The sequence below is a fragment of the Haliotis rufescens genome, unplaced genomic scaffold (genome assembly GCF_023055435.1).
Source record: "Haliotis rufescens isolate VD_foot unplaced genomic scaffold, xgHalRufe1.0.p SCAF_7, whole genome shotgun sequence".
NCBI classification, from domain to species: Eukaryota; Metazoa; Mollusca; class Gastropoda; order Lepetellida; family Haliotidae; genus Haliotis; species Haliotis rufescens.
In genome coordinates this window covers 18,006,567-18,023,576 of record NW_025964361.1, presented here as the reverse complement: position 1 = coordinate 18,023,576, position 17,010 = coordinate 18,006,567, and the positions used below count along the sequence as shown (strand labels likewise).

Here is a 17,010-nt window from a genome sequence, read left to right as displayed (position 1 = left end):
TTAAACAACATCAATTTGCAAACATCAGTGTCGCTGTTTCAGCGCACAAAACACTAAACTCTAGTAGAGGCGTTGTTAGAGACAGAGCCCGTTGTCTTGCGGACTTGTCTGAGGAAGAAATAGTTGCCGAACTAAAAGACCAAAATGTCACTTCTGTTAAACGCTTCACTGTCAAGAAACAGGATGGTAGAATTGAACCCAGCAACACCTACCTGTTTACATTTGCTTTGTCTACTGTACCCAAGTCCATAAAAGCTGGTAATTTCAATATCGGGATGGAGATGTATATCCCCTCTCCACTCCGATGTTATACATGTCAAAAGTTTTGGGCATGGTTCCAAAACCTGCCGTTTCTCCCATGGTTGTCACCGCTGCAGTGAGGATCATCAGGACTCTGATTGCACTAAATATCCTAAATGTGCAAATTGCAGTGGTGACCATCTGTCATCCTCTAAATCTTGCCCTGAGTGGCAGATTCAATCAAAAATCTTAAAATTAAAATATGAAACCAATATCCCTTTCCATGAAGCTAAACAACAAATTCTGAGCCAAACTCCAGCAAAGTTATCTACTACTATCTCCTACTCAGCTGCTGTCTCAAACAAACCAAAAACGGTTTCTATTTCGTGCCAAACGGATTTAACGTGGGTTACATCTGAACAACCAGTGAGTAAAGATACTACACAATCTCAATCTCTCACTTTAGCAACATCTTTCTCTGTGTGACTCAGTCAGAAGATGAGGTTGATCAAGCTGCTGTTGATATTGACGTATTGACGTTAAAACAACGCAAACGCCTCAATCGTAAAACACAACCATCACAGAGCCCCTCTCCTTCAGAGGTACCTGTAACTGTTGAGGTTCATAACTCATTTGACCCTCTGGAGATGGAGGTGACACAGGAGTCCGTCTTCCTCACGTGACCGTGAGAGATCCCCATAGAACCTCCATGAACCAATCTCTTAATATCATTCAGTGGAATTGTAGAGGACTTAGGAATAACTTTAATGAAGTACAGTTATTAGCACAAGATTATAAACCATCAGCATTTGGTTTCCAGGAAACCTATCTTAAGCAAACTCATAAATTTTAAATGCGTCAGTACGATTCATATAATTCTTTTTCCCCACCCAGGTGATAAAGCCACTGGGGGTGCTTCAATTTTGGTGAGGCAGGGCAGTGTCCACAGGCCTGTTTCTCTTAACTGTAATCTTCAGGCTGTTGCTGTCCGTCTTACCTTACACACTTTGTTCATTATATATTTCTCCATCCTCGAATCTTCAGCAGTCGGATCTTCAGGATATATTTGACCAGCTCCCTAAGCCCTGTATCATCATGGGTGATCTTAATGGACATAACCCTCTATGGGGAAGTTCCAATATTAACAATAAAGGGAAAGTTCTTGAAGATTTTATTTCTAATAATAATCAACGCATATTCAACGACGGCTCGAACACATATTTACATCCTGCAACTGGTACGTATTCTGCATTAGATCTGTCAATCACAGATTCTAACCTATATAATGAATTTGAATGGTCGGTCCATGATGACCTTTGTGGAAGTGATCATTTTCCGACGGTGATTACAGCTGTAAATCCCACTGATGCTCCACCTTCAACACGATGGAATTTTTCAAAAGCCAATTGGCCATTTTTTCAGACTATATGTACTGACAAATTGAAACCAAACATTTTCATGGATGTACCTGATCCAATTCAATCATTCTCTGAGAAACTGAAGAACATAGCTAATGAAACTATTCCTAAGTCCTCTATGAACCCACATATTCGGAAACCATGGTTTAATGACGGATGCAAACAAGCTAGGAAGCGTAGGAAGAAGTCAGAGAAAACAAACTGTATACATTTCTGTCGGAAATATAAACCCCATAAAAACCCAGAACTCTCTTTTGATGTGGGGAGGGGATCAGACAACCCTTCTTCACTTATATAGATCTCTAATTCGCTCTAAGCTGGACTATGACTCCATTGTGTATGCTGGAGCTTGCAAGAGTAATTTTAAAAAAACTGGATTCAATCCACCATCATTGATTAAGACTTTGTCTTGGTGCTTTTCGAACTTCCCCTGTTGACAGCCTCTACGTCGAGGCTGATGAACCCTCTTTAAAACAACGCCGTATTAAATTGTCACTCCAGTATATTACTAAAATACGGTCCAATCCCTCCAATCCTGCTTATGAGTCCGTTTTTAATCCCCTCTACGAAGAACTGTTTCAGAAGAAACCAAAGCTGGTTCCTCCACTTGGAATTAGGCTCCAGTCTCATATTATTGCTTCAAATTTAGATCTGGATATTATCTCTCCATACGGACTTTTGACCTCTCCTCCCTGGCAGTTGGTAAGGCCGGAAGTAGACAATTCCCTCACACGTTTTATAAAATCTGACGCTTATCAACTAGTATTTCAGCAGGACTATTTACAATTAAGACATAAATACAACACTCACCGTTCAATCTTCACTGATGGATCCAAAGACGGTGGCAAAGTAGCAAGTGCCACTGTTGTTGGATCAAAACATTTATCCTCTAGAATACCAGACAATAGCTTTATTTTCACTGCTGAGGCCAATGCTATCCTTACAGCCTTGTTATACATTCAGAAACAGACTGCATATAAACAATTTATCATCTTTTCTGACTCTCTATCGTGTCTTCAGGCACTGAAAAGAGTTTCTTCTGATCATCCAATTATCTTATACATTTTAGAACTTTATAATGATCTTTCAACTGGCCAACACGACATCGTCTTTTGTTGGTTGCCCAGTCATGTGGGTATAAAAGGCAACACAATGGCTGCTGCTGCAAAAAAAAATTTAATCTGTGACACCACTTCTAATTCTATACAGTGATTACAAACCTGTGATCAGATGTTACATTAGAGATCTTATGCAAAAGAAGTGGGACACCCAAGTAGGTATCAATAAATTACATCAAATTAAGCCAACTATCGGTTACACCTACTTTGGTTGTCTGTCCAGACTTGAAGAGGTCATTTTACGATGATGTCGTATTGGCCATTCACGTTATACACATGAGTATTTATTAAAAGGTGAGGATCCTCCGTTTTGTAACCCTTGTGATGAGAGAATCACAGTCAAGCACGTACTGCTTGACTATATCGATTTTGCCATTACAAGGGATCAATATTTCAATGTTTCATCCATAAAGGATCTTTTTAATCTAAGTTCTCATTTAATAATAATAGAAGTAGAATTAATTGATAAATTTTGATGTACATAGTTATTTTTTAAGGAATTGTAGTGTTTAATTATTAACCTAGATTGTTTTTGGCTGTGCCCTCGAAGGGGGTTGAAGTAACGTAAAATTATTGTCCTCCTGAGAGGGTATCATAAGACCAATCATTCAGTTTGTTTTTCCTACAGCAATTGTAAATCGTAGAATATTTGTAAATTTTAATTACTGGCTAAAATTGACTACAATCACCAGCAGCTGAAGCGATAGTGTAAATCCTGCTGGGGAACCGTGTAGGTAGCAGAAGTATCGTAAGTCCCCTCGGTCCCTAGTATGGTGACCTAACTTTGGTTGCTGGTGATCTATAGCCCGTTTTTATAATGTATTGGTGAATCATAGGTTATTCTTTTAATTGTTCACGCAACTAGTTTTACTTCTAAACTGTGATTGTCTAGTTATTTATACTGTCCGTCGATGAAAGGTTTTTATTTGTCTAAATTTGTTAATTATTAATGTTCTCGTCACTAAATGGCTGAAATATTGCCGATGTGACGTTAAATTTTAACTCACTCACTCACTAAACAATCTGGTGAGGATATGATGAGCAAATATGTCTGGTATAATAATGAAATCAAAACAATGGCACCAAAAGGGTATAGCATATATAAATGACTTCATTCATGACACATGGAAATTGTATGATTTTGATGAATTTGTACAAAAATACAGTTTGAAGACAGACTTTTTCACCTATCAAGGAGTAAAACTAGCAACAGTCTGGTATCTACAGAATAACAATATAAAACATTGTGCTAAAGTTTGCCAAAGGCCCATACTGCCATATGATGTATCAAAAATAAACAATAAAAAGGGAAGCAGGGAATGTTATGAAGCCCTAATAAACCCTAAATTTATAAAACATAAGTGTTACAGCAAATGGGAAGATTTTGTTGATAAACAGTATACAGATACAGAGTGGACAAACATTAACCTTATGGCAAAAAGATGTACACAGAGTTCTGAATTAAGATGGTTCAGGTTTAAAGTTATACAAATATTTTAAGTACTAACTGTTATTTATTTAAAATTTGATATGTTGCAATTGAATGACCAGTTTGCTCATTCTTAAATGAGCCATCTGAAACAATTACTCATGTTGTATGTAATTGTCACGTTGCTGCTGATACATGGATGAAATTTTTAGATTGGCTTCGAAACTATACAGAAGGAACAGTTTATTTTAGTTTTGAACACATTCTGTTTGGATTTAAAGAGAAGCATAACAATTCACTCAAAGCAGTAATTATGTTTACAAAATCTATGGTGTACACATTTAATAGAAAAAAAGTAAAACGAATCTTTTTACTAATTTAAAAGGAAATACTATATTATGAAATTACAAAATGTATTGCATATTCAAATACTAATTAAGAAAGTTTCTGTGCCTTCTGGTCTTCCCTACATGTATTATTTAGAAACTCTGTATAACTATGATATCTGATCTGGCCATGCTACAAACATGCCAATAATGTCACAATAAATCCATGCACACTCCGTGTATGATATTGAAATGTAAAATATGATAGAAAAAAGTATGAATAAATAGACCTATATAAAAAATTTAAAAATGTAAAAATAACAAAATAGAATAAAAGTACGCAGATTGTCAGAATGTTTCTGATTTCTAACATGACACATTTATGTACATACGCTCCCTCAATCAACAGAAAATCCTCCTCTGAAAACCCCGCGTATTGTCGTAGGTGAACACGCCATTGTGTAAAAGTCGGTCACCGTCATTCGTAAGTAAACATTGTTGTACATATTTGGTCTTTGAGGCGAAAACCTTTAACTCGGCATCGAGGGTGTTTCATCTATAGTTTGCATTATCACCATCGCCTTCATAATCCACAGATATGGCGAAAACTTTTTGTGTAGTGTCACATTATTTATGCGTAGTAAGCAGTACGTCGGATGACGTCACTTATGACCGTGGTGTTATGTATCACCTAGATACGTTTTGAAACAACTCGTTGTAAGAAAAATGGTATCTGACAGGCACGAGTGCTGTAATCTGTTTCTTACACACCCTAAAATCGCGCCTTTTTAGCATCGAATCAATGCAATTTGTATATTCTCACACTATTGCCCTCGACCACAAGACTACCTTCCTCTGCCGAAACCGGATCGCAGCCCACGGCAAATAGGCTGCACAATTCGGTCGCCTTTTACGACCAGCATTCCTATCTACCCCAGGTCCCTACGGGGGTAGACATTATAATAAATATTATTAGAATTAATAAAAACCGGTCAGCGAGGGACAGTATCATAACTAGAGACTCACATTTTCGATTTTAAAACTAGCTGAGAACATTTTAAAGAATAGAATAAACTGCCATTCAACAATACAACATAAAAATGGGCTTTAGATCACCGGCAACCAGGGACCGTGGAGACGGTACTTCTGCTACCTGCACGTTTCCCCGGCAGTATTTACACCATCCCTTAAGCTGCTGGTGATGGTGCGCAATTACGCCATCAGTTTAAATAGACAATGAAATATACTACGTTTTAAAACTATGGCATGAGTAAAGGTACTTTGAAGAATATTGTCCTACATATCCTCTCAAGGGGGAAATATGTTTATGCTACTTTAACCCCCTTTGAGGACACAGTCACTAACCATCTATGTTAGAGATTAAACAATACCAATTATATAAAAAAAAACTATCTACAAAATTTAAAATTTATAAATAAGTTCTATTTCTTTTTAAAAACATCTATAATAAAATGAGAATTATTATTTTTGAAAATGTCCGATTTGAACTGTTTATCCCTTGTGATGGCAAAATTAACACAGTCAAGGAGAACATGCTTGACGGTGATTCCTTCATCACAAGGGATACAAAACGGAGGATCTTCACCTTTCAATAAGTTGTCATCGTCTGCTTAGTATGACCTCTTCAAATCTGGACTGATAACCCTAGTAGGTGCAACCGATAGTTGGCCTTCTTTGCATGTAATTTATTTATACCTACTTGGGTGTCCCACTACTTTTGCAATAGATCACGGATGTAAGATCTAATCACGAGTTTGTAATCAGTGTATGAGATAAGAAGTCGTGTCACAGATTTGTTGAGTGATGCTTTAGCTGCAGCATCAGCTATCGTGTTACCAACGACTCCAACGTGGCTAGGCAACCAAAAAAGACGGCCAGTAGCACGACTGTTATGTAATTCAATGATGACGTAAAATTTCATGCTGACACGAAGTATTTGTTATTGCATGAAGACGGGGAAGCGAGTCTGGTAAATAATGAATTCCTTATGTTTAGACAGTTTCTTTTTATAATCCAGAGCAATTAAAATGGTCTTTGATTCGACTGTGAAAATCGAAGATTTATCTGATAATTATAGTTCTAGATCCAGTAATAGTGGCTCTTGAAACAGCATCACCATTCTTGGATCCATCTGTAAAAAATAATTTGTAAGTATCATATTAGATTCTTAACTTTTTGTTTGTTTGTTTGTTTGTTTTGTTTAACGCCGCACTCCAACAATATTCCAGCTATATGACGGCGGTTCTTAACTGATTATATTCATGTTAATTTTGTAGTTGATTAGTTTCAGATGTCTTTAGTTTAGATAACGCAAGATCTACATGTGGCTTTACCAGCTGCAGAAATAAAAGGTTTAATTCTTATTCCAAGCAAGGCAGTATTTTGTCTGTCACTTTATTTAGTATTAAAATAAATAGTCTTTCAAAGGTTTTAAGTGATTCAGTGGATGGATCACTTTTCGATGATGATTTTAATGTTTCTTGTCGTGGAAAAAATATGCATACAATAGAGAGTCTCAATAAAATTCATACATTGTCCCTTGAAAACGGGTTTAAATTTTCCAAATAAAAAACTAACTGTATACATTTCTTCAGAAAATATAAGCCGCATAAGGACCCTGAACTGTTTTTAGATGGCACACCTATCAACGTTGTAAAAGAGGCCAAGTTCTTGGGCCTTATTTTTGATAGTCATTTAACTTTCCTTCCGCATATTAATTACCTTAAAGCCAAATGCCTGAAGGCACTTGATTTGTTGTAAGTAGTTTCTAATTCTAAGTGGGGAGGGGATCAAACAACCCTCTTACACTTGTACAGGTCATTGATCCGTTCAAAACTCGATTATGGCTCCATCGTCTATGGTGGAGCCTGCAAAAGTAATTTTAATACTATTCATCATCAGGGCCTGAGGCTTTGCCTTAGAGTCTTCACGACGTCTCCAATTCACAGTCTGTATGTTGAAGCAGATGAACCTTTTCTTAAACAACGCCGTCTAAAATTATCTTTACAATATGCCACTAAATTATATTCTAATCAGTCAAATCCAGCTTTTAATTGCGTATTTAATCATCTTTACCAAGATATTTACAATAAAAATCATCTCTTGTTCCACCACTCGGAATAAGAATTCAGTCTGCCTGTTTGCTTCTAATATTAAATTGCACGATATTGCTCCCTCTCAACTGTTTTCATCACCTCCTTGGCAAATGGTTAGGCCAGAGGTAGAGCTCACATTAACCAAATTAAAGAAATCAAACACTAATCAACTAATTTACCAATAAGAATACAATCAATTAAGAAACACTTATGACACTTATAAATCTATATTTACTGATGGATCCAAGGATGGTGGTGCTGTTGCTAGTGCCACTGTCATTGGATCCAGGACATTATCTTTGCGATTACCAGATAACAGTTCCATCTTTACAGCAGAAGCAAACGCCATTTTTACCGCACTAAAATATATCAAAAACCAATCTAAACATAAACAATTCATTATTTTTTCAGACTCTCTTTCGTGCCTTCAGGCGATTAAAAATATGTCTTGCAAACATCCACTTTTAATCCAAATTATCGAATTAATTAATGATCTTGCTACTGGCCAATATGACATCGTCTTTTGTTGGTTACCAAGCCATGTTCGGATCATTGGTAACACAATGGCTGATGCTGCTGCAAAAGCAGCACTCAAAACATCTGTGACACCTCTTCTTATCCAATATAGTGATTATAAACCTATAATTAAATCTTACATCCGTGATCTGATGCAAAAGAAGTGGGACACCCAAGTAGGTATCAATAAATTACATCAAATTAAACCAAATATCGGTTACACCTATTTGGGTTGTCAGTCCAGATTTGAGGAGGTCATTTTACGACGTATTGGCCATAGCAGATACACTAACGAATATTTGTTGAAAGGTGAAGATCCTCCATTTTGTATCCCTTGTGATGAGAGAATCACGATCAAGCATGTCCTGCTTGACTGTATTGATTTTGCCATCACAAGGGATAAATATTTCAAATCATCATCTCTCAAGGATCTTTTTTATAATATCAATTCTCATTTAGTTATTGGGTTTTTAAAAGAGATAGAATTGTTTAACAAATTTTGATAATATGTATTGTATAAAATGAATGACCTTTTAAAAATTGGTAGAACGAAATTATATCTGAGTTTGTTACTGGCCGTATCCTCAAAGGGGGTCGACGTAGTGTAAAATTATTGTCCCCCTGAGAGGATATTGTAAGTCCATGTCATTCAAAGAATATTTCTGGCTACTAGTGTTTTAATCGTAGAATATTTGTATTTTTACTTGTGGCTAACTTTGCATACAATCGCCAGTTGCTGAAGGTATGATGTAAATCCTGCTGGGGTCCATGCAGGTAGCAAAGGTACTGTAAGTCCCCATGGTCCCCGGTATGGTGGTCTGCCTTCAGTTGCTGACGATCTATAGCCCGTTTTTATATTGTGTCGTCTGTTATAATCTTTTTATTGTATTGTTCTAAAACTAGTTTTACAATTATAATCTGTGATATTTTGCTAGTTGTTATACTGTCCTTCGACGACAGGTCTTAAGAAATTATAGAAATGCAAACTTGCTCAAGTCACGATATGGCTGAAACAATGCCGATGTGACTTTAAATATTAACACACTCACTCACTCACTTATTCCAAGAGGCGGAATAAGAGAGGACTTCTTACTATACAGATCATCATATAAAGGTGATATATTGGATCGGATAATTTAACTTTACATTTACAAGCTCCACCTTAGATGATAGAGCCATAGTCGAGTTTAGATCGGATAAGGGATTTATATATGTGAAGGTGGATCGACTGATCTCCCCACTTGGAATTAGAAAAATAATATGTTAATATTTATGTGGTAAAAAAGCAAAGTGATGATCAAATTTTTTTTTTTATTCCTTTACAACTTGAATTGGAGTTCCCACCATATGTAATTCCCTATGTTGTTTATATTTTCGATACCCATAAAGATCAGGGGTAGAATAGGTCTTCAGCAACCCTCGCTTGCCGTAAAAGGCGACTATGCTTGTCGCAAGAGGCGACTAACGGGATCGGGTGGGCAGGCTCACTGACTTGGTTGATGCATGTCATCGATCCAAACTGCATGGATCGATGCTCATGATATTAATCACTGGATTGTCTTGTGCAGATTCGATTATTTACTGACCGCCGCCATATAGCTTGAATATTGCTGAGAGCGGCGTTAAACAACAAACAAACAAACAAATTATATTTTCGACAGAAATGAATGCAATTTGTTTTTGATTTTGAAAACTTGAAACAGTTACGTTGAGAGCAATCATTGATCATTATTACTCAAAACTGTCTCTCAAATGTGTGAATATGTTTACCTTGACATGATACATAAAAATCATCAACAAATAATGACCCATCAACAGTCACTAAAAACCTTAGATAAACTATTTATTTTGATACTAAACAACGTTAACAATAATATGCTTTCCTTGAGAGACACCCTGATCATCATCGTAAATATCTGACAAGGTTGATCTCACTCGTACCTGATGATGCATATCTGCTAAAAAAATGTTATATAAAATGGGGTAAATGGCCTTTCAACCCCATCTCATGAAGATCTATTCAAAAATCATATTTCTAGGTCGTATCATAAGCTTTTTCTAAAACCAAAAATATAGATACGGTGTGTTGTTTATTTATTATGGCATTTTTAACAAACGTTTCCAATCGCACCAAATGGTTAATGGTGCTTCTATTTTCCCTAAAACCTTATCGAATATTAGTTATAACATTATTTTGTTCTAAACACCATAGGAGTCTATTATTGACCATTCTTTTTATGGTCTTTCAAATACAGCCAGTAGGTGATATTGGCCTATAGTTAGAAGGATAAGTATGATCACGGTCATGTTTCGGTATTGGAAATATGACAGCATTTCGACACAATGAAGGGAACTATAATCGAATATAGTTGACAATATCTCTAAACAGGAATCAGGTAAATGTTTAGGTAACTGAAAGTGGATATTATCAGCACCCGTAGCAGTATCATGAGCTTGCCATAAGGCGGTATGCAGCTCATGAATGGAAAATATTTCATTTTAATCCTCACTATTATCAGAATAAAAATTAATTTCATTCTTTCTTGTACTTTAAGTTTCTGAAATTTTGGGGTATAATGTTAGGAGAATGAATGTTTCGCTAAATTTTCGCCTAATTTATTTGCAACAACTGTATATCAGATTGATCAGTTGATAAAGTGTCACCATCTTTAAGATGGCGAACTCTAGATTTGGAACCTTTATCTTTAATCCTTTGCACCATATTCCAAACCTTACACATAGGTGATCTGGAATTTATGTTCGAAACATATTTTCCCCAAGATTGGCGTTTACTCTGTTTACACGTATGACGAACTTTTGCATTTAAATATTTGTTAACATATTTAAGTTATTGACGGTTGGGTTGTGGCGGAAATATTTCTCTGCCTTTTCCTAGCTTTCTGGACCTGTTTACAATCAGTGATAAACCATGATTTACGTATATTTAATAATTGACTTTCACTTTGTGTGAGTTCATTGGAGTATGAACCTTCAGAGAGTGAGGACCAAACTGTATGAACGTCGGGGCTTGTGATTCTATGACGTCAATTCTTATAATTTGTTATCACAATTTCATACCTAAAAGGATATAAACCTAGATCTTGACACAATTTTATTTAGTACATGTGACTTCATATCTACACTGACAGCCATACAACAACCAGCTATATCGCGGAATGAAATAGTTCCTAAAAACGAGAGGTGACATGAGCGTATGGATGCACAACTTGCTTTTCAGAAACATCTTACGCAACACATGTATTCCAATAATATCACCATCAGATGAGAAAGGTCTGTTAAGAACTACCTCAGTAAGTCGGTCACAATGACAGCGCGTCGTAATATATTTACATTAAGTAGACGTCAAAATGGCCCCGCGATAAACGTGACGGGAGAGATGTCGGGAGTCGCTAATGAACCCATGGCGGTTACATGTTTTAGTCATCATTGATCAATTGGACGATCATTGAAAGGTGATTAAAGATGTGTCAAAATCTGGTTTTGGTTATGCGTGGATATACTGTGGAGATATACATGTACATTGTTTTATGGAATTATTCAAGAGAAGATGTATTGACATTGTTGTGCAAAACTGGAGTCAAAAGATTAACAATTCTGTGTTCTTGAACCATTATGCGTCATATAAATCACTATTGGAAACTGAACTCTATATAACCTCATGCTTTGGTAAGGATCTAATAAGAGTTTTGGCGAAATTTCGATGTTTAGCACATGGTTTAAAAGTACATAAACAGCGCTTTAGCAAACAGTTTATACAACCTAAATTATGTTCTGTGACAAATGTGATTTATTTGAATCAGAAGATGAATATCATTTTGCACTAGTTTGCCCATATTACGAGAAAAGCAGAGATAGTTTAATTCCTCGTTTTCATTATCCATAAAGACAGAAATTTGCCTCCCTGATGTCCCAAAACAATGTTAATGTTATAAGAGACTTTGCTCTTTATTTAAAAAGAAATTTGCCAGTTTATCGTTAAGCAGAAGTGTGAATCTGTATTACAGATAGTTTTATTTATAGATATATACTCTTATATTTAGAAATTACATAATACACCCACATGCCACTACCGTACGCATGTTATATGAAAGAAATTGTACTCTTGGCCACGAGGCCTTCAATACTGAATAAACAATACTGAATTGACAAGTGATTGAGTGAGTTGGGTTTACCGCCGTATTGAACAGAATACCAGTTTTTATCTCACACAGTGTCAGCTTAATGTGGGAGGAAAGCCCGACGTGATGCAGGTCTCAGACATTCACCACTTTGGTGAAACCCACGACCATGGCTATAGTGCTGACAAACCTGGAAACATAGTCGTGTCGAACCGGGACTCGTATCCACGACAATAGGTCTGGCGTGCCCAACGGACACAACTTGTACCCAAGGGACACGAAAGAATTGCGGCTCCTTAGACGACTGGACCACTCGTGCCCGATTAAAATAGAAGAAGAAAAGCTATCATGACGAGAATGCTCCACCAAAGTACCAGCAAAAGATATGATGCTTGTTTGAAATATTATTACAATATATAAGCGTGTGTCAATTACTTTTCAACTAATCCTTCCTCTCAAGATGAATTACTCCAGGAACAGAAACGTCAAATGGAAACCATTAATTGTTTTACAACCAAAGCACCATCTTCCAAATAAACATACACACATCAGAGGTCATGATGACATGGACGTGTATTGTGCAAGGTTTGTCAGGTAATCCAAGGGACTGTGTGGTGATACCACTAATATAACCTGTAATAATGTCATAAACAGAGCATTATGTGACCTGCGATAGATACACAGGCGTATGGTTGTATACCTTGAAGCATGGAGGATAAAGGCACAGTTACTATCTGACTGGAAATGATTTAAGGTTGTGTTTGGCAGTTGGGTAGTTTTGAATGTGTTCTCGCCATCCACTGTCAAATAGGCTAGTAGATTTCGCTCCCTTCTCGAACCACCTATTTGTCACTTTTCAGTGACAGTGATAGTTGATTGACCTTAGAAGTCACCATTTGTTTATGCATACAGTTCGGTTCAAACTTTATCTCGCCGCGAATAGCTATGAAACTGCTGATGCGGCAGTAAGCAATGTGCTCTCGTAAAAGAAATGTGTACCAGCACATTCCCAATCTTTAAGTATTATTCTTATTAAATAATCAAAGATTCGTTCATTTGACAACAATACTGTTGCCGACATTACATAGTCCCCATTAATTCTAAATTTGTCAAGTGTGCACAATGCTGACGAACGTATAATTTCCTGATACAATGAATTTGTCACAGTTGTGCTCTACTCACATTGATCGGCTTTCACTTCACATATTTCAGTTGTGCTGTTTTCGATGATGAATTGGGGAAGTTCTTGATCCATTTTCATTTCTTCATCGAACGTTATGGGGTCTTTTTCATCCCAGCTGAACAGCACATTTTCCGTCGTATATGTATCTGTACATAAAATAAAATTGTTGTGATATTGGTATCATTAGGGCCTTCAGCGATGTTGGATTTTCGCCACAGAGCTGTATATTATATTATATGTAGCATTGTTGCAATTATTCCTAAATATAAATCTCGTCCTCCTGTCACCACTGCTTCTATCGACTGCAAGACTGATCTGATATGGGCCACGTCTGTTCCCTTCCTTACACAAACCAGCTGTGACACCTTCATCTGTGACTCCTTCCAAACCCCAAACTCTCAAAAATGTTGAGTCTCAGACTCCTAAACCAACACCTGAACCAGAACCAGTGACACTTACAAATTAAGAAAAATGGAACAAAAGCAGCAAAAAGAACAGCTGCAAACATCAAAGGCCACCTCTCCTTTAGAGGTAACAGTAGAGGCTCATAACTCATTTGGTCCTCTGGACATCGAGATAACTCCATCTCAACACGAAACAAATAGGAGTACCACAAAGTCTTCCTCACATTCGTGTGACATTTCTTCCCGTGGAAGCACCACCATGAATCCACAAAACATAACACAATGGAGTTGCAGAGATCTTAAGAATTTTTTTAATGAAATACAACTTTTACTCCAAGATTTCAAACCGTCTGGTTTTTGTCTCCAAGAAACATATCTAAAATACAAAAATCTATTTGATATCGTCAGTACAGTTCTTACCACTCGTTTTCCCCTCCTGTTGATAACGCTACATGAGGTTCTTCTAAGGTTAGCATAATCCATAGCCCTTTCCCACCTTACACTACACTACAATCTGTTGCTGTCCGTGTTACTTTGAACATAGAGTTTACACTGTGTTCACTGTATCTCCCCCCTTCCTCAACTATCCGTCTATCAGATCTTTAGACTTTGTACGATCAGCTCCCGAAGCCCTGTATCATCATGGGTGATTTAAATGGTCATAATCCCCTATGGGGGAGTACTGACACAAATAATATGGGAAAAGTCCTTGAAGATTTTATCTCAAACAATGATTAATGTATTTTCCATGATGGTAATAACACCTATCTGCATCCCGCCACTGGCACATACTCTGCCCTAGATCTTTCATTGACAGATTCAAATATTTTAAATGAATTCGAATGGTCGGTAAATGATGACCTTTGTGGAAGTGACCATTTTCCATAACTACTTACAACTATTTATCCGTCTGACGAACCACCTTCAACAAGGTGGAACTTTACAAAGGCCAACTGGTCTTTATTCCAAACACTATCTACTGAAACACTAAAACCACGTACAGTCAGGGACCATCTCAATCGCTGACAAAGATGTTGTCGCTGTCAATAACTATCGCGTGTCCAATGTCTGTCGATTGACTTTAGGTAATCGTTGCTGATGACGTCACTGTCAGGAATCGATTCATTGGGCGTAATTACTCATGGGTCTACCTGTTCTTGGCCTGTTTGATGTCTTTCCGGTCTGCCTGTAACGTTACAGATTAATTACAACTGCACGGGTGCAACAAAGTGTTGTAGCATTATAGGCATGGGTGGTTCCCATCTGTATCATACCCAGGGCCTGCTCGCGTTGTTTGGGTGTCAGTTGTGGCACTTCTATGCTGGATTTTCATCAGGGTCTGACATGCCGCCCGTATCATTTATATACCCTTTTTGCACGTGTAGTTTCGGCTGCCCAAGCGGCACATGTTTTTCCTTTTTTTCTACATAAAAACGTGCCGTGTGCGTGTATCACTTTCTGCATAGAGCAGTGTTGTGTTGGGACGAAGTATTTTGCATTGATTTAGTTTAAACTAGTGTTTCCAATTTTTTGCAATTTCTTTTTTAAAGTACTAAACCGTCTTTTAGCCGTCAGTGTATTAGTGATATAACATTTCTCTCATTACATGCTTCGAATTTACCTGACGCCACTGCTTTGACACTATAGAAACTAAGAACTGCAGAAGAAACACTGGCCCTGGATGTACCAGAGGCTATTATCTATCCCAGGAAGCGGATGGGCCTTGTAATAGCATGCTCTCACTCAAAGTAATGATAACGAAGACAATGTACGTATTTACATCATGGGGACTGCTCATAATTAAATGGATAAAAGATGAAGACATTCTAATTGTTCTTAGATACTTTATTAATTAATTTTACTTGCCCGAGAAGAGATCATTACACACATTGTGTGATACCAAAACGCGTGCTTATGTACTCTCGGAACAAGTTATGATAGATCACTGAGAGGAGCTTATGCACACTCGATGACCCCAGCAACCTTGTTGCTAGGCTGATGTCACAATCATGGCAATGTTTCGCCGACGGATCTTGCAACAAAATTCCACAAATTACGTCATCGGGTATTGTTACGTGATTGTAAACTTTGAGGTGCATGGTTCCGTTCCACAAGGCGATATTTATAGATATTTTGCCAAACAATTGGTCTGCTTTACGTTCAAACATTGACATTTACTTTTGTAAAACTGAGTTATTCAAATTGACACTTCGAAAACATGAAGAATGCATCAAGGATTTCACGTAAAAAATGTTCTTATCGCGACAGCGATCCACAAAAATGTGGAATCGATAGCTAAAAATATATTTCTATCCGAGTCCATGCTGAAGAAGTGTGAAACAATATACCTTTGGGAAGGATAAAAACGGAAGGTGTCGGCAGGCTACAGTAATGACCGTGACCTAATTGATAACTCAGGGGGAGCTAATCTTAGTTCAAACTCTAGTTGAGAGTGGTTTCCCTTTGTATTCGCCAGGGACACCTTGCTCAATGTTACAGTTTTCATAAAGCGCAGAGTTCCGCTGTTATATTTTCTGGATCGCATTTGTGTCAATGCTTTAGTCTTTATTTTCGCATTTTATAAAATTATATAAATCTACATATGTAAAAACAAACCCATAAAGGTTTATCATAAGTTTTTACATCTAAAATCATGTGGGACGGGTGGTTTTAATAATTGAATTTTAACTATACAGTGTAGTATTTATTGACTTAACAAGGAAATACATGTGATCAAATATTTGTATACAATATTTAATATTTTTCTTGCAAAAGTATTTGTAATTTGTTTCGTTTTAAATTCAATACATATGTTATCTATTTCCTCTTGAAAGACAAATATTTGATAAAAAGTTATTAAAAACTTCTGTTGAACAATAGCAATTCTTTAAAAACAGGTGATTAACGGCATATATATGTATTCCATTAAATATAACAATTTACTGAAATTTTGACAGTAAAAGTTAAGCACAGATTTTCGTATAGACAAATCAAATAAAAAAATGGGTTCCCATGGTCGTTCTGGTTTCGTCAAATGTAGCATAGTTTGGACATTGTCCAAAATTCACTTTCCAATATGTTCGCAGAAACAAGTTGATTGAATGAAATTTACTGATCAATA

At 36.8% G+C, this 17,010-nt stretch overlaps 1 protein-coding gene across 3 annotated transcripts in view; it reads right to left on the bottom strand.

Moving 5' to 3' along the window:
• Window positions 1-17,010, bottom strand: part of LOC124151850 (glycine receptor subunit alpha-2-like) — a 323,326-nt gene that overhangs the window by 50,497 nt on the left and 255,819 nt on the right. For 2 of the 3 annotated variants that reach the window (XM_046524516.2, XM_046524514.2), the window contains one exon: window positions 13,485-13,631. The exons of the other annotated variant lie outside the window; for it this stretch is intronic. In XM_046524516.2, coding sequence (XP_046380472.1) covers window positions 13,485-13,631 — 147 coding nt within the window. The remainder of the gene's footprint in view (window positions 1-13,484; window positions 13,632-17,010) is intronic. 3 annotated transcript variants of the gene reach the window in all.